The sequence below is a fragment of the Panthera leo genome, chromosome E1, assembly GCF_018350215.1.
Source record: "Panthera leo isolate Ple1 chromosome E1, P.leo_Ple1_pat1.1, whole genome shotgun sequence".
Taxonomy (NCBI): domain Eukaryota; kingdom Metazoa; phylum Chordata; class Mammalia; order Carnivora; family Felidae; genus Panthera; species Panthera leo.
In genome coordinates, this window is record NC_056692.1 from 27,928,511 (window position 1) to 27,947,030 (window position 18,520).

At 39.8% G+C, this 18,520-nt stretch overlaps 2 protein-coding genes, 3 non-coding genes and 1 pseudogene across 12 annotated transcripts in view; 4 read left to right on the forward strand and 2 right to left on the reverse strand.

Annotated features, from left to right (window-relative positions):
- Positions 1-1,327, reverse strand: part of RAD51C (RAD51 paralog C) — a 37,325-nt gene extending 35,998 nt beyond the window's left edge. The window contains exons 1-2 of one of the 2 annotated variants that reach the window (XM_042915302.1): positions 1,248-1,327; positions 531-611 (exon numbers count right to left, since the gene is read on the reverse strand). In XM_042915302.1, coding sequence (XP_042771236.1) covers positions 531-555 — 25 coding nt within the window. In that variant the 5' untranslated portion in view covers positions 556-611; positions 1,248-1,327. Of the gene's footprint in view, positions 1-530; positions 707-1,247 lie in introns of those variants that run through there. The other variant, XM_042915301.1, reaches the window with a different exon arrangement.
- The window catches only part of TEX14 (testis expressed 14, intercellular bridge forming factor), a 122,415-nt gene continuing 105,097 nt past the window's right edge, over positions 1,203-18,520 (forward strand). Inside the window, exons 1-2 of one of the 7 annotated variants that reach the window (XM_042915274.1) lie at positions 1,203-1,339; positions 16,871-16,913. In XM_042915274.1, the coding sequence (XP_042771208.1) occupies positions 16,906-16,913 (8 nt within the window). In that variant the 5' untranslated portion in view covers positions 1,203-1,339; positions 16,871-16,905. Of the gene's footprint in view, positions 1,340-1,439; positions 1,514-16,870; positions 16,914-18,520 lie in introns of those variants that run through there. The other 6 variants (XM_042915277.1, XM_042915276.1, XM_042915280.1 and 3 more) reach the window with 6 other exon arrangements.
- On the forward strand, positions 11,023-11,185 carry LOC122207494. Its single transcript, XR_006196905.1, has one exon. It is a non-coding gene; the product is annotated as a U1 spliceosomal RNA (small nuclear RNA).
- Positions 11,805-11,970, forward strand: LOC122207495. The gene has a single exon (XR_006196906.1). It is a non-coding gene; the product is annotated as a U1 spliceosomal RNA (small nuclear RNA).
- Positions 14,186-15,524, forward strand: LOC122206268 (annotated as a pseudogene).
- LOC122207518 lies at positions 18,228-18,362 on the reverse strand. The gene has a single exon (XR_006196922.1). It is a non-coding gene; the product is annotated as a U4 spliceosomal RNA (small nuclear RNA).

Genomic DNA, 18,520 nt, shown 5'->3' on the forward strand with positions numbered 1-18,520 from the left:
TTTTGTTTTGTTTTCCAGTGAATGACATAAAAGAAGCAATGTCTTCTTTGTATTGCTTTCTCCAAGTTCTGGGGATTCTGCTCCCTTTCTCGCTCAGTGTCTCAAATCCTCTCACGAATCCTCCATTTCTCAAATGTAATCCCTTGCCCCTTGGATTTTGGAACAGCGAAAACTAGATAAACTGTCTGGGTACCAATCCTGGCTCCACGATATCCTAGCCCAGTCATCATAAAAAGTTACTTAACCTCTCAAGCATCTGTTCCTTCATCAACATATTGTACATAATAATCCACGTTACAAGGGCTCTTCTTGAGTTATAAATGAGATAATGAGTAAATGTTTTCAAGGCCACAGTTCTAACCGTTCAAATCGTGTTTAACTGGAGTCAAGGAGCGGTTTCACCTTACAAACGCAGCGTTGGGCGGAGGAAACTGACGGACACTGGGCTGAAGCCTAAAGGCGGAAGAACCGAGATGGAGGCGGCACAGACGGGGGTCCGTGTACCTCAACTTGCCATCAGGAGTCATTACCTTTGCTGAGCTCGGATGGTTTCATCTCTAGGAGTTCCTCAGCAGTCTGGAAACCTGCAGACACCAGCTTCACCCGCACCGCTGGGGACAGCGGGAAACTCACTAAATCCCGCTGCATTTCAAAGCCCGACACCCACGCGCGCAGCGGCGCCAACCCAAAGTTGCTAAACCCCTGCCACAACGCCGCACGCTCGCGCCGGCCCGCGCCGTGTGACGCCACACGTAAGCGGAAGGGGCGGGGTCTGCGGCCTGACTGCTCGAGGCCTAGGACTTGGCCTTACTGAGGAGGAATGCTAGGTTTTCAAGCATCCGCACCATTTTAGTCGTGGTTCTTCCAAATCCCATCATGTAGGGTTTCCCCATAAAATGCACATCCTGACAGTAAAAAGATGGATGAAGACCGCAAGACAGAGACCAGGCCCTACACACATCTCACCTCAGCCCTGCCCCTTGAGTGGAAACCTCAGAGTTATTAATAGGAATGAGCTCCCTGAATGGGGGTAACGCACACCCTGGCTAGTTACCGGTTTGGGATATAGAATGGTCATATAAGGATTAATCGGTGTTTCCATTATAGGGTTCCACTTTCTTGGCTTTTCTTGTCGGGTGTCCCCCTTGCCTTCCCCCTTCTCCTTTCCGGCCCTCGCCCGCGCGAGGGATTGTGGGCCAGCCCCCCAACGCCGCGGGGAGCACTGGGCGCCCAATCCCCGCACTCACCCACTCTCTTTCTCCGCGAGTCCAGTGTGAAGCATGGTGGTTTTAGAGACCGTTGGTTCAGCGCCTACCTGGCTTAAGAAGTAGCTGGAAAAGTAAGCAAGTAATGTCCCCGTGGTGGGCTGGGCTCCCGTTCTTAAGAGGAAGTAGTTGGGCTACGCAAGATCTCCTGCTCTGGTACAGAGTTGAGAAGGGCCCGCTTCTGAAAGAGAACTTTGAGGGAATTGAGGCGGTTTGGAAGGTGGTTTACGCAGTCTTTCTGTGGCTAGGTGAGTATGATTTCTTTAGGGGAGTAACTCGTTCACTACCTTTTGGTAAGATTCTTAGCCTTGATTTTTTTCCCCCTAGCCTAAAGGAATTGCCTAAATATTGCAAATCAGAGCTCCCTAACTACTTAAGATCTAAGGAAGGAAACACGTTGAGCACTTTAGCAAATCCCACACATTTTAAATGCTCACAATCATACCACGAGGTGTAAAACAAGGACATAGAAGCTTAGACAGTTTTCTTTTTTTTTTTTTTTTTTAATTTTTTTTTCAATGTTTTTTATTTATTTTTGGGACAGAGAGAGACAGAGCATGAAAGGGGGAGGGGCAGAGAGAGAGGGAGACACAGAATCGGAAACAGGCTCCAGGCTCTGAGCCATCAGCCCAGAGCCCGACGCGGGGCTCGAACTCACGGACCGCGAGATCGTGACCTGGCTGAAGTCGGAGGCTTAACCGACTGCGCCACCCAGGCGCCCCTAGACAGTTTTCTTGAAACAAAAATTAAAACCTAGTACCCTTTCTTCTACCCTGAACTACCTCCAAATTGTGAGCCCATCTTGGGGTGGGGGTTGGGAAGTAGAAAGGAAGAAGTGTTTGTCCCCCATTTGGTAAGGCGGGGAAAGTCTGGTAGGACAAATCAAAATAAGGCTTGTTTGCCACTCATTGCTAACTACTAGTATGAGTCACATCTGGGCACACTAGGCATTGCATAAACGTAAGGAGAATTCATGATTATAAAGCAACCAGTCTTGGGTGAAGAAGAGGTGGTGTTAACATATTCAGGGTTAGTCCTTCAGTTAGTTTGCTCAAACTCAGTGGAACCGGTCGTGTTTAGAACTTAGTTTCATTGACAGTGGAGAGTTAAAAGTAGACTCTATCTGTAGTCCTACAATTAAGCGTTATTAATATCTTATTTTGACCCTTGAGTTGCCTATAATTATTGTCAGAAATTGCCTATAATTGTTGTCAGAAAATTTTTAAGATTTCTTTAATGCATTTTGCTCTATAGTTAGGCTTTCAAAGTAGGATCCAGGTTTATGAGGCCAGGCACTAGGAACTAAACAAAGCTATGAGATTTTTATGTACCTTCATATGCTGTCAGAGTCTCAAAAAAAAAAAAAAATTTTTTTTTGAGAGGGAAGAATTGAATCATTTAACTGGTAAGCTACTTAAAACACATTAAATAAACGAATATATTGTAAAGTAAAATGCAAACATAAATTTTCGGATAAATATAAGAAGAAAGATCCAGTTCAAACTGGATACCTCTGTAATCATCCAAAGCCTCCTGGGAATATGGGTGTGTTTTCCTTTGCAATTTGTGGTCACTTGATGAAAAAGTTTGAGAGGCACTGCTATGGACAAATGAGCATGAGCTTTGGAGTCATACAAATTTGAGTTTCTATCACATCTCAGGAAATTACCATCTGTGAGACTTGCAGCAAGTTACTCAGTTTCATCTCCTTCAGGTGGAAAGTAATATTTCCTGGGGTTATTGGAAAGATCAAATTAACAAATATAAAGTCTTTAGCACAGAAAAGGTACATAATAAATTTTAGCTTCTTCATTTTAAAATACTCTAATATGTGTATTCAGCTGAATAAAGCTTTATTACACACTAGCTCAACAGAGTGCTAATGCTGTGAAACATGTTTTTTAAATGCCTACAATTGTAAAGTGCCAGGGAAAGGTGCTTTTATATATATTTAATTGAACTTGATGCTTACAATAATTCTGTTTACTGGGCCATTTTCTAGAGATACTAGAGAGGAGTAATCTGAATATTTCTGTTATGGCTGAGGAGAAATTTATTTTCTTTTAACCTAAAAATATAGAACTTCTAAAAATGGTGACCTTGCATGTTCAAGTGGATTTGGGAATGGTGAGAGAAATGAGTGCTGTTTGGACTGAGAAAAAACTTTGAATCCAGGCTTAGCTTTAGAGGTGGTTATGATAAGGGTACCTGGGTGGCTCAGTCGGTAAAGCGTCTGACTTCAGCCTAGGTCATGATCTCGTGGTTTCCGACTTTAAATCCCAAGTCAGGCTCTGAGCTGAAAGCTCAGAGCCTGGAGCCCGTTTCAGATTCTGGGTCTCCCTCTCTCTCTCTCTGCCCTTCTCCCACTCATGCTCTGTCTCTCTGTCTCTCTCAAAAATAAACATTAAAAAAAAGGTGGTTATAATAAAGCCTGTAGCCTCAGACACATATTTGGAACATCACTGTCAATTGCACAAAGCCTTATACATGGTAGGAGCTCCATATATATTTGTCCTCCATAAACTCTTGAAACATTCTTCTCATTTCTGTGATGCTACACTCCTCCTTCCTACCCAGCTGGCTTTTCTGTCACCCTTGGAAACTCCTCTTCCATAACCTGGCCCTGAAATGTTACAGTTCTTTTAAAGCCTCATAGCAGACCTGTTGCTAACTATTCTGTCTCTCTCCTCTCTTGTTTCCTCTCATTCTCTCTTTCTCTGTCTCTCTCCTCTCTTGTTCCCTCTCATTCTCTCTCTCTCTGTCTCTCTCTCTGTCTCCCTCTCTCTCTCCCTTTCTTTGCTATCTTACTCACATTCACAGTTCAGTGACTACATGCCAGTGATTCTTAAATTTATATTTCTAGCCCTGCCCTGTTCTCTGACCTACAGAAACAAATATCTGATAGCGTTCTGAGCAGTGCAAAGTCTCTCAACTCAGCCTGTCTTAAACCTAACTTATCTTCTTCAGCCCACTCCCAAAACCTTGTCCTTTTCCTGCATTTCCTGCCTCCAGAATTGAATATCATCCTTCCATGTGCACAGACCACTTCCCTTCAACTCCCCATGTTTGATGCACATGCAAGTACTATCAATTTTCTCTTTGACATATCTTGATGATACTCATGTCTCTACCTCTAGGCCAAGCTGCCACCATTTTGCTTGCAGGTACATAAGATCATTTTAGTTGGTCTCTTTGCATCTTCTCTTCCTCTCTAGTTTGTTCACCCATGCTGCAGCCAAAATGTTCTTTCTACAGTACATTTCAGTTCATGTCACTTCCTATTTTGCTCTTAGGATACAGACCAAATTTCTTAGACTCCCTTTTAAGGCTATCATAGCACCAAATGCCTCTGTGTGATCGTTTACTTAACATATGTCTCCCCAACTAGATTGAAAACTTCAGTAGAGCAGGACCATATGGATTTTACTCACTGTTGTTTTCCTAGAGCCCCTAGCCCAGTGTACGACTTTAGTAGGTACTCAGTAGATACCTGTTAAAAGAAAGGATGATTAGATGATTGACCTGCACCTCTCTCCCTATACTTTTCTATTTTGTACCTTGGTGGAAAATATATGGTAGAAAATATATACTTACAGGAAATATATACTTGTAGAAAACAAAATGTAGGAAATATAAAGGAGAAAATAAAATTGATTCACCTTCTGTTTAACTCAGATAAATTTTGGTTTATTTTATTTTTTTGGTTTATTTTAATCTTTCTACAAGTTCACATAAAAGTGTTTATTTTACATATTTGTGGTTAAATTATGAAGAAATTTGTATATCTTTTATTTTACACTTAATATTTTGTCAGAAGCTTTCTCCTGTGTAATTACAAATTATTTGAAAATTAAGTTTAGTGGTTGCATACTGTTCTGTCCTGAGGGCCATCTTTCTAATCAGTGGCCTATAAATGTACAGTTGAATTATTTCCAGTTGTTTTGCTGTGATGAAATAGCATTCTCTCTCTCTCTCTCTTTCTCTCTCTGGATACATTTCTGGAAGAATTCCTGGGTCCTCTAGAGAGTATGTACATTTTCATTTTGGATCATACTGCCAAATATTTGTACCACTTATACTCCTGTTGACAGCATATGAGGGCTAGTTTTCCCACCTCCACCCCAGCACTGGCCCTTAGCAGTCTTTAGGTGCTTTTTCCCCCCCTTCTTTGTTATTGAGGTATAATTAATTTTATTTTTTTATTTTTTTTAATTTTTAAAATATTTTTGAGAGAGAGACAGGGTGTGAGTAGGGGAGGGGAAGAGAGAGAGGGAGACACAGAATGCTTGATTTTAAATTGTTATCTTTTATTACTAAGAGAGGTTAAAACTTTTTTCATATAGTTTTCATGGATAAATATACCTTATCATTGTAACTATCTCATTTATATCCTTTGCCCACTTTTAATTTGTAAAAATGGTAAAACACACATAACATAAAATTTACCATATTAACCATTTTTAAGTGTACAGTTCAATAATGTTAATTATATTCACAATATTGTGCAGCCAATCTCCAGAACATTTTTATCTTTCAAACCTGAAACTCTGTACCTATTAAACAATAACTCCCCAGTCCCCCTTCTCTCAGCCTGTTCTACTTTCTGTTTCTGTGACTACTCTTGATACCTTACAGAGGTGGAATCAAGTAGTATTTGTCTTTTGTGACTGATTTATTTCACTTAGCATAATGTCCTGAAGGTTTATCCATGTTGTAGGATGTGTCAGAGTTTATTTTCTTTTTAAGTCTGAATAATATTCAATTGTATATCCATACCACACTTTGTTTGTCCATTCATCTGGGAATGGACACCTTTTGGCTATTGTGAATAATGGTGCAATGAACATCTGTGTACATTCTTTCCCACTTTATAACTGAAGTACTTTAATTTAAAAAACATATTTGTGGGCACCTAGGTGGCTCAATTGGTTAAGCATCTGACTTTGGCTCAGGTCATAATCTCAGGGTTTGTGAGTTCCAGCCCCACATTGGGTAAGCTTGAGCCCCGTATCAGGTGAGCTCGAGCCCCACTTCAGGTGAGTTCAAGCCACGCTTCAGGTGAGCCCTGCTTGTCTCTCTCTCTCTCTCTCTCTCTCTCTCTCTCTCCCCCTCTCTCAAAAATAAATAAATTAATTAAATTAAATATATATTTGTAACAGGCCTGTTTTTTTTTAATTATCAGAAACAGTAACTAATATTTATTGTGCTTAGTGTAGGCCAAGCATTCTGCTCATCTTTGACATCAAAACCCATATTCGTAATGCGTATGCTGCCTACCCTCTCTGATATGCATATTGTGTTATACGGGCTATTTGCCTAATCTGTACATCACAAATATCTTCCTACTTTGTCATGTGTATTTAAACTTTGAGATTTTTGGGATGCCTGAGTGGTTCATTCGGTTAAGCATCTGACTCTTGGTTTTGGCTCAGGTCACAATCTCATGGTTTGTGGGTTCAAGCCCCTCATCTGGCTCTGCACTGCGTGGGATTCTCTCTCTCCTGCTGTCTCTCTCTGCCCCTCCCCTGTTTGCACGTGCTCGCTCTCAAAATAAATAAACTTAAAAAAAAAAAAAGATTTTAGGGGCACCTGGGTGGCTCAGTTGGTTAAGCGTCTGACTTCAGCTCAGGTCGTGATCTCATGGTTTGTGGGTTCAAGCCCTGCATCGCGCTCTGCATTGATAGCTCAGAGCCTGGAGCCTGCTTCAGATTCTGTGTCTCCCTCTCTCTCTGCCCCTCCCCTGCTCACACTCAGTCTCTCTCTCTCTAAGTAAATAAACATAATAATTTTTAAAAATAAAAAAAAAATCGCTTCTCGGCCTTTTGGCTAAGATCAAGTGTAAAAATAAAAAAAAAATTTAAACTTTGAGATTTTCTACTTTGTTGATGTTTTTTGTATGCAAATATAGTCAAAGTTTGTATTTAATTCTGACTTTGGTAACATGCTTAGGAAGTGTTTTCTTTGGGGCCCCTGGCTGGCTCAGTTGAAAGAGCATGTGACTCTTGATCTTGGGATTGTGAATTTGAGCACCACATTGGGTGTAGAGATTACTTTAAATAAGAAAATATTTTAAAAAGTCTCAGGACGCCTGTCTGGCTAAGTTGGAAGAGTGTGAGAGTCTTGATCTTGGGGTTGTGAGTTTGAGCCCCACGTTGGGGGTAGAGATTAGTTAAATAAACTTTAGGGGTGGTTGGGTGGCTCAGTCAGTTAAGCATCTGACTCTTGATCTCAGGGTTGTGAGATCAAGCCCTGCGTTGGGCTCTGTGTTGGGCTCTGTGCTGGGCATGGAGCCTACTTAGGAAAAAAAAAAAAAAAAAAGACTATTCTGAAATAAATAAACTTTAAAAAATAAATCATAGGGGCGCCTGGGTGGCTCAGTCAGTTGGGTGGCCGACTAGAGCTCAGGTCATGATCTCATGGTCTGTGAGTTCAAGCCTTACATCTCTGTGCTGACAGCTCAGAGCCTGGAGCCTGCTTCCAATTCTGTGTCTCCCTCTCTTTCTGCCCCTTCCCTGCTTGTTCTCTCTCTCTCTCTCTCTCTCTCCCTCTCTCTCAAAAATAATAAACATTTAAATAAATAAATAAATAAATAAATAATCATACATAAATAAAAATTAATTTTAAATTTTTCCTTCAAAATTATAAACATAATTACCTGTATTTTTTCTACATATGATTTATAATTTAATTTGGATATTTTAGCCTATCTATTTTTAAATGTAAAGTAGGAGGAAGAAAGTAATTTTTTCCTTATTTCCAGTGGTGAGCCAAATTTCTAAGCACTCTTTTTTTTTTTTTAAGTTTATTTATTTATTTTGAGAGACAGAGAGAGTGAGTGCATACACACTAGCAGGGAAGGGGCAGAGAAAGAATCCCAAGCAAGTTCTGTGCTGTCAGCGCAGAGCCCAACATGGGGTTCAATATCACCAACCATGAGATCATGACCTGCAAGTCAGAGGCATAACAGCCTGAGCCACACTGGCACCCCTCTAAGCACTCTTTATGAGGTAATCTTTCCCCCCATATGACACGCTATTTTTATACATTATAAATATAAATACATACATATATACACACACACACTCACACACACTCACACACACTTTTATACATATACTTTTATGTACTTAGGTCCTATATTCCTGGTATAAAACCTATTTAATTTACTGTGTATGTTATGTTAATACTCTACAAGATGTTAATACTCATAAAGATGTTATGAATTTGGTTAAGAGTTTTGCATTTTTATTTGTGAGATTAATTTGTGAAGTTATTATGTCTACTTTGTCTGGTTTTGGCAATAAAGTTTTGCAACCTTTGAAAAATGAACTAAGAAGCTTCTTTAGTTTTTCTATGTTAACATGTTATTATTTAACAAACACCTGTATTTCCTTATATTTTTCCAGTCAAAGAAATATGGCTCTTCTCGGGGGATACTGAGTTCTATAGGGCTTCTGTGAGGATTATAGCACTAATGTCTTTTTATCTTCTTTTTTTTTTTTTAAATGTTTATTGTTTAGAGAGAGAGAGACAGGGCATGAGTAGGGAAGGAGCAGAGAGAGAGGAAGACACAGAATCCAGAGCAGGCTCCAGGCTCTGAGCTGTCAGCACAGAGCTCAATGTGGGGCTTGAACTCACGAACCGTGAGATCATGACCCAAGCCAAAGTCGGATGCTTAATTGTCTGAGCCACCCAGGTGCTCCAGCACTAATGTCTTCCTTAACCTACTTGAGCTACAAGAAAGTGAGAGAAAGTTACCTTTTTTGCCATAAGGCACACTGTGTCAGATGAATGTTTTGATAACTAGGCCGATAGCAATAAGTTCTTGTGAAATATTGGAATTAGTCTCGTGAAGGGTATGGGTGGTTTAAGAGCTGTGTGTTATTTGTTTAAGAAATCTTCTGAAAATGGCATTTTGAATTTAAGAGTTGTTTGGTGGTAACAGTAGTTTAGTTCTTAGACATCATCTTTCTCCCTTACATGAGTGGTTCCTGCCAGATTTCAAGGTATCTTAACTTTTATTTCACAAAACAAAACGTAGATATTTTGTTTATAGATTAGACTGTGTATACATATATATGTTTATGTGTATATATAGATATATATTACATAGTTGTTCTTTGGGGGAGAAAATCTATAAAAATCAAACTGGTTACTGTCAAAAGGCCAGATTTGAGGAATAGTTGCAGCTCACATCACAGAGTCTCCTCCCTACTCTGCCCCAGAATGTTTTTCTCTCTCCATGTGAGACACCTGTATGTTCTCAGTTATTACTTGTTAATCTTTAATAAGATTTTTGAACAGCATTTTTTCTTCCTGTTTTAACGATATGAAACTCTGGCTAATTTGTTTTGGCAGAGGACAGAACACCAGAAGAGTTTTGTATAATAAAAAGACTTGGGAAATAAGGTGATTCTGGTGTGGTCTTGGAGAAACAATTGAAGAACAGTTGGAACTTGTAAACTCCAATTTTAATTTACAGTGAAGAAGGCAGGAGAGGATTAAGACTATTTATATGTCGATATGAAATATTTGAATCATTAACCATTGCCTGAGACAGGATTTACTCCTTTTGAAGAGTCTAATATGAATCAATGAAGGCTGGGTGGCTTCTTGTAGGATGGAATCGCCAGTAGTATCGTTCTGGGTTTCAGAGATACCCGTTCAGGGAAGAGTGGAGGGTTAAGGATATTTGGAAGCACAACTTATTTTTGCTTGGGAAGACATCCTGGTCAGTCAGGCTTCCAATCCTATAGACCATCATCAGTGCTACCTGAGCTGTTCTCTAATTAACTCAGCTCAGAATTAGAACTAGTGTTTATACAACTGCTCTTTTTTTTTTTTTTTAAGAGTTTCTTTTAAAAAGTCACCTCTACCCCAAACGTGGGGCTCAAACTCACCCTGAGGTCAAGAGTAGCATGACCTACTGAGCCAGCCAGCTGCCCTCCTATACACCTGCTCTTTTAAGTAAGGGTGATCATTTGCTGCATATTTGAAAGAGCATAGTTTGTACTTGTGCTGGAAGCCTTGGACAACCTATTTAGCAATCTTAGGACTGGATTTTCTTTTCTTTTTTTTTTCCATGTTTAATTTTGAGAGAGAAAGAGAGAGGAGTGCATGCAAGCAGGGGAGGGGAGAGTGAGGGAGACAGGATCCAAAGAGGGCTCTGTGCTGACAGGAGAGAGCCCGAAGCGGGGCTTGATCTCATGAACTTTGATATCATGACCTGAGCTGAAGTCAGACACTTTACTGACTGAGCAACCCAGGCACCCCACTAAGACTGGATTTTCATACGCAGTTTTGCCAAATTTAATCTTTTTAGTCTTGGTATTTCAGTCATGTGGATAGCAGCTTACTGAACTGTGCCAGACATCAGTGATGTCATCAGCTCCAAAACCTTAAAAGAAGGAACTCATTTATGTTGTTTATCTTTAAATCTGTAGAGCATCTTTACCTTTAAATTTTATTTTAACAGCACCACTAACTATATAGTAGAAATAGGATGTGCTAAATGAGATCAACAAAAGGGGTGTGGAATATGTAGATGAGCGCAGTGACTGCTGGTCATGGTTACATTTAGGCATATATTTTCCAAGATTTTGGCAATATTCAGATGTAAAAAATAATTCTGCATAGTAACTATAGTTTGGAAACTCTTTATTTCAGAAGCAGTGGGGTGGATAGAATGCATGAGGAAAGTGATCCTACCTGTAGAATGACTTGAATCTGAGGGTGAGGTGCTGGGCAAGGCATGAAGACCATTACTGGTAGGAGACATACCATGATCAGGAGGGTGGCTTTCCCACGGTGAGGCTTACCCATTGAATCCAGGATGTGCTGACCACAAAGATTTCCCCAAATGTGCAAAGCTCAGCTGTATAACTTGTGATAGTAGGGGATTGCATTTGTGCTTTACCCTGGTCTTCCCTTAAAAAGAAGAAAAAAAAAAAAAGAGTATGTCTTGCACATTCCAGGCCACATTAAGATGGAGAGCTTTTCTTAGGGTGTAGTAGTAAGCTGTTTCATTTATCTATAAGGGTATGGCTTGTTCTGTATAATTTTGTGTAAGTGTTTTCTATTACAATTTTTATATCCTTTCTTCATACAATAGCCTTATGGTTACATTACGTATGTGTGGATGATTAGGGATGTCCTACCCTTTGCAGATCTTTTGGCCACAACGTCAACATCATGCCTCACGAAGTAAGAGAATACTCTCACAGGTTTTTCAGATTAGGAGAGCGGTATTTTTTTGTAGGCAGTTATTTAGCGTACCACATCATCGAAACCAAGCATACAGCAGTGTCACCCAGAGGCACTTAGAATATGTAAATGAGCAGTGTCTGCTGGTTTATGTTGTACATACGTTTGTCCGTTTTGCAAGTATTATGGTACCCAAAATGTTACTGTCTGGCTTTTACAGTTTGGAGAAGTCTTCATTTCCTAAGTGACAAGCTAGAGTTTGCATGAAGCGTGAAGAGAATGACCACGTGTCTAGTGCTTGGAATGAGGATGAGGTACCAACAATGCCATTTGCTTATACTTACCTGGTAGAGGAGAGATACCAGGATTGCAAAGGTGATATTTTTCTCTGGGCACATCTTACCCGTTGCACTCCAGGTGCACTGGCCTCTGTGATTTTTCTCAACTATGGGAAACTGGACTGCATGATTTGTGGTAGAGAGGGATTATGTCTGTGCTCTCCACTTGTATCTTGCATTTTGAAAAGACAGTTGATGATTGACTTATTACTGCTTGGCTTTTAAGCCATCAATATTTTTTGTAATCATTCTTTTTTAAAAAAAATGTTTATTTTTGAGAGAGAGAGAGACCTACCGAGTGCGAGTGGGGGAGGGGCAGAGACAGAGGGAGACACAGAATCCAAAGCAGACTCCAGGCTCTGAGCTGTCAGCACAGAGCCTGATGCCGGCTCGAACCCCGGAACCGCTAGATCGTGAGCTGAGCCGTGGTGGGTCGCTTAACCGACTGAGCCACCCCAGACGCCCCTTTGTAGTCATTTTTCACAGGTTTTTTTTTAATGTATATTTATTTTTGAAAGAGAGTGTGAGCGGGGGAGGGGCAGAGAGAGGGGGAAAAAGGATTCTAGGACTGAGCCATCCAGGCGTCCCTGTAATCATTTTGTATAACTTGATGTGTGCGGCCGTTATTGCTTGCGTGGGTGTTCACTTTCGTACCAAGTTGTCTAGCCAAATGGAGTGTACTCTTCTGTCGACCACTAGAGGGCTCACTTTGCACCACCTCAAGCTACCTGCATCTGTTTCTGCTCTTGATCGTTCCCTAGGTGTTTACAGTAAAAGAATAGGAAGAAGAGGTTTCTAGGAAAGTTTGAGCACCTAGAAATGCACCTAGGACAGGGGATAAAGGGTGTAAATAATTTAAAGGACTGTCTTCACTTTGTTGATTAACAGTGTGATGTGATGGCTGGCAGTCTCAGTCAGTGGAACATGCAACTCTTGATCTTGGGGTTGTGAGTTTGAGCCCCACACTGGGCGTAAAGATTACTTAAAAATAAAATCTTTTAAAAAAGTGCAAAAGGACAGATTACTTTGAAGAAAACTGGGAATTTATAATTTACCACTTATATTCTTAACTGAGTAGTTATAATTTCAGAGGGGTTTTTCACTCCTTTTCAGGTATGTCTCATGAGCAGTATCCTTAGATTCTCCCCAAAATGAGAAACTGGACTACAGTATAATCTCTGCTAGTGACAGTGTTTTATGTTTTCTCCTAGACCTTGATTTTTGCCCCCAAATAATTTTACTAAAGTAATGTTATGCATGTCAAAAGCATTATACAGAAAGACTCCATCTGAATAGTAACACTCCCTTGATCCACCCTTTCACACTCTGCCCCCATTTCTCTCCCCAGAGCATTACTTTTTTTTATTTTTAAAGTAAGCTAGAGGTCCAACATGGGGTTTGAACTCAGGATCCCAAGATCAAGAGTCACATGCTCTACCTACTGAGCTAGGGGACTCCCAGAATACTACTTTTAAAACTTGTTTAGCTGTTTTTTATAGTCAACTACAATAAATGTTTGTGCTAGTGTTTATATGAAGGATTTGGCTGATCTTCCCCACCCTAGTACATTCCTTCCTCTATCCTGTCATTTATATTCCTGGAATAATCTTTTAACTTCTTTAGTCGGTTCCCTTGGTAGCTTTAAGTCATGTATCTTTATTATTTGTTAGGTCCTCACTAAGAAAGACAAGGATATTAGAAAGACTTTGGGGTTTTAAAACAAAGTGTTATGATTTTTCCCCTTCCAATCATAAAAAGAAATTTATTAATAATATTTTTGTAAAAAAATAACATTTTTGTAGACTATGTACAGTCTACAGGAAGAAATGTGAGTGGTAGGAAAATGTGAAGTTTTTACCACTTGTAAATAGTATTGATTTTGAAATTTCATTTCCTTTTTATTTTATTTATTGAGATATAATTGGCATACAATATTATATTAGTTTCAGGTGTACAGCATAGTGATTGGACATTTGTATACATTGTGAAAAAGTTACCATAGTAAGTCTAGTTACCATCTGTCACCTTACAAAGTTAATACAATACTATTGACCAAATTCCCCATACTGTATATTATATCCCCATGACTTCTTTATTATATAGCTGGAAGTTTGTACTTCTTAATCCCCTTCAGCCATTACACACACACACCCCCCCCCGACAATCAACCATCAATCTGTTCTCTCTATTGATGAGTCTAACAAACATTTCGTTTTTATAGATTCTACATATAAATGAAATCATGTGGGATTTGTCTTTCTTTAACTTAAAACCTTCATTTTTTAAGTATTCATTGCTGGAGGGTGCCTGGGTGACTCAGTCAGTTAAGTATCCGACTTTAGCTCAGGTCATGATCTCACAGTTCGTGAGTTTGAGCCCCGCATCAGGCTCTGTGCCAACAGCTCAGAGCCTGGAGCCTGCTTCAGATTCTGTGTCTCCCTCTCTCTCTGCCCCTCCCCTGCTTGCACTCTGTCTCTCTCTCAAAAATAAACATTAAAAATATTTTTTTAAGTGTTCATTGCTGGTATGTAGAAATACAGTTGATTTTTGTGTATTAATCTTGTATCCTGTGACTTTGCTAAATTCAATTATGAATTTTAGTAGGTTTTTTTGGTGTAAATGCTTTAGGATTTTCAACATAAACTGTCATGTCATATGTGAATAGAAACTGTTTTCCTTCTTTCTTTCCAAACTAAGGCTTTTAATTTATTTTCCTTGCCTTAACCTCTAGCTGGAATAAAAGTGGTTAAAGTAATCATGCTGGTTTTGTTCCTTATCTGGAAGAAAAATACTTTCACCATAAAGTGTATTAGCTGTAGGATTTTCATAGATACCATTTATCAATCTAGTGGTACTTTGCTAAGTTTTTTGAAATCATAAATGGATACTGAATTTTGTTAACTACTTTTTCTGCAACTACTGCTTAATCTGTTGATATGATGAATTATATGGCTTGATTTTCTAATGTTAAACCAACTTTGCATTCCTGGGATAAACCCTACTTGATCATGATGTACTATTACTCTTTTTGTTTATTGCTGGATTTGGTTTGCAGTTTTAAAGGAATTAAAGTAATTTTGTATCTATGTCCATGAGGGATAATATTCGGTACTTTTCTTACATGGTCTTCATCTGGTTTAGGTATCAGAGTAATGCTGCTTCATAAAATAAGTTGGCTTCATCCCTTGGGTGCGCCATTGAAGGTCCTTGGTGTCACATGGGGCAGAAAAAGGCAAAAGTGGTTGGGTTCCCACTCTGGCCAAATGGTGTTGGATGAATGTGAGCAGCTCTCCTCACAAGTCCAGGTATTTGTGCCAACGAGTATATGGTGAAAAGCTGTGGCAAAGATGGCTTTCATATTTGTGTGTGGCTCCACTCCTTCCTATCATCCACATCAACAAGATGTTGTCCTGCACTGAGGCTGAGGGGTGTCTTCAGAAAGCTGCAGGGCACATTGGTCCACGTTGGCCAAATTAGCATGTCCATCCACACCAAACTGCAGAACAAGAATCATGTGATAGAGGTCCTGTGCAGGGTTGAGTTCAAGTTCCTTGGCTGACAGAACATCTACATCTCCAAGAAGTAGTACTTTACCAAGGTTAATGTGGGTGAATTTGAAGACATTATGGCTGAAAGGCAGCTCATCTCTGGTGGCTGTGGGATCAGATATATCCCTAATTGTGTCCCCCTGGATAAATGTCAGGCCCTGCACTCATGAGGGTTTCAGTGCTGCCCCTCCTTACTCATACCCACCAATAAAACCTACTTCTTGTCCAAAAAAATGGGGTAGGAAATGTTTCCTTCTCTTCTGTTTTCTCAGATTAGTTTTGTGCAGAAGAGTGACATGATTGAATTTAGGCTTTAGCAGGATACTTGGCTACTCTGTTAATAGACTGGGAGTGGTGAAAGGATGGAAGAAGGGAGATTACTTAGAATGTTACTGCACTCTTCTAGGCAGGAGATGAGAATGGCTTGTACCAAAGTGGTAGCACTGGAGGTGGTGAGAAGGGGTCAGATTCTGAACATATTTTTAAAGGAAAAATGATAAAGACTTGCTGTGGATTGAATGTGTTATATAAGAGGAAAGAAAGGAGAAAAATATGACCCCTAAGTTTTATCTGTACCTTTAATTTTTTTTTTCCACCTATTAAATGTAGAATCCAGGAGGCTGTACCTCCTGTTCCTCCTCTCCATCATTCTTATTCACAGATGGGGAGGCCAGGGTATCAACATCTCAAGGTACTTAAAATCATATGGGAAAGGATGGTCTCCTTCTTTACATTGTAAAAAAAACTTGTGTGTGAAAAACTTCTAATGTAAACTAAAATAGATTAATAATAATAGTATTCTCCTATTTAGCAACACTAAGTTAAGCTTCAGCAATGAACAACTCAAGGCCAATCTTGTTTCATCTATACCTCTACACTTTAAACCTCCAAACCTATCTTGAAATAAACCCGTACATCATGGTGTTTCAGGCATGATTATTTCAGTATGTATCTCTAAATATAATGGCTGTACTTTTTCTTGACATCTTTAGCTACTTTATTGAAGTATGATATAAAATAACATTCACCCATTATTTGGTTTAATGATTAGTATTTTATACAGTTGTCAAACCATTACCACAATCCAGTTTTAGCACATTTTTATGACCCTCCCCACCCAAATTCTCCTGTGCCCATTTGCAGTTGCCCTGGTTCCCATGCCCCAACCCTAGCCATGGGCAACAATGGATCTATCTTTTATAGATTTGCCTTATCTAGAAATTTCATATAAAATGGAATCACATAGTGTATAGTGTGTCTGACTTCTTTCATGTAGCATAATGTTTTTGAGTTCATTCATACTGATAAATTTATCATTATTTTATTCCTTTTTATTGCTAAATAGTATTCTGTTGTTCTGCTTATTTTTCTATTCTGTATTTTTATCAAGCAGGTAAGCCTGTACCACCTAATTTGTGGCACTGGAATGCTAACTTTATTTGTTGTTTTTCCTGATTTTATCTCTTGTGAAAAAGGAGGTTTAAGATTTATTTCTGGCTGGTTTGTTTTTCTCTAGGTCAGTTTGAATTCTGGACTCTTGAGGCTGTTAAAATGACCAGGTATATTACCCTTTTTTTTTTTTTTAAATGTTTATTTGTTTTTGAGAGAGAGACAGAGCATGAGCAGAGGAGGGGCAGAGAGAGAGGGAGACACAATCCGAAGCAGGCTCCAGACTCTGAGCTGTTAGCACAGAGCCCAACATGGGGCTCAAACCCCCAAACTGTGAGATCATGACCTGAGCTGAAGTCAGACGCTTAACTGACTGAGCCACCCAGGCACCCTATCGGTTTTTTTGTTTATTTATTTATTTCTGAGAGAGAGGGAGAGTATGACCAGGGGAGAGGTGCAGAGAGAGAGAGAGATTGAGAGAGAGAGAGAGAGAGAGAGAGAGAGAGAGAGAATCCCAAGCAGGCTCCCTGCTGTCAGCATAGAGCCAATCCCATGAACCATGAGATCTTGACCTAAGCCAAAACCCGAGTCAGACCTCAACCAACCCAGCCACACAAGTTACCCCGAGCATCCAACTCTTGATTTTGGCTCAGGTCATGATCCCAAGGTCGTGGGATCGAACCTTGCGATGGGCTTGCGTCAGGCTTGTATCAGGCTCTGTGCTGAGCATGGAGCCTGCTTGGGATTCTCTTTCTCTCTCTCTCTCTCCCTCTGCCCCTGTCCCCCACTTGAACTCTCTCTCTCTCTCTCTAAAAAGAAAAAATAAAAAACATTTTTTCCACCTACATGTTTTTTCCCAACCTGTATATTCAATTTTTTATTTCTACAATCATATATTTAAGATCTTTATTTGTTTTTCTTTTCTATCCATATACTTTCTTGTACTTGTTTTTCAGGTGCAAGGTGTTTTAGCTGAGGATTTTTTTAAAATTTTTGTTAATGCTTATTTATTTTGAGGGAGAGAGAGACAGAGTGCAAACTGTGGAGGGGCAGAGAGAGAGGGAGATACAGAATCTGAAGAAGGCTCCAGACTCCGTGCTGTCAGCACAGAGCCCCATGTGGGTTCAAAATCACAAGCTGCGAGATCATGACCTGAGCAGAAGTCGGACGCTTAACCGACTGAGCCACCCAGGTGTCCCAGCTCTCTAATGATAGTTTTTATTTTCATTTTTAGTTTTCTTCCCTTTGCATAATCTGCCTTCTCCAAACTGTCTTCTTGTGGTTGGTTTGTTTAGCTCCTTTCATGTTAGAGGCTTTTGTCTGACCAGATGTCTGGTCATCCTTGGTGGTTCAGTGTTCCTTGATTATTTATAAGTGTTCAATATACCATCTCTACCCATTACCCAGAATTATTTACAGTAGTGAAAAATTGAACCAACCTAAGTGTCCAGCATTAGGGGAATGATTATATAAATTATGGGCCATCCATAAGATGGACTGTCATGCCAAAATTAAAAAAAAATTTTTAAGTTTATTCATTTTTGGGAAAAGTTTTCAATTAGCAATAATCGCGCCTCGGATAAACCTCATTGGCTACGATACTGCCACTGCGCAAAGCTTAAGTTTATTCATTTTTGAGAGAGAGACAGTGTGAGTGGGAGAGGGGCAGAGAGAGAGGGAGACACAGAGTCCGAAGCAGGCTCCAGGCTCTAGGCTCTGTTGAGCTGTCAGCACAGAGCCCGACACAGGGCTTGAACTTGGGAGTGGTGAGCTCATG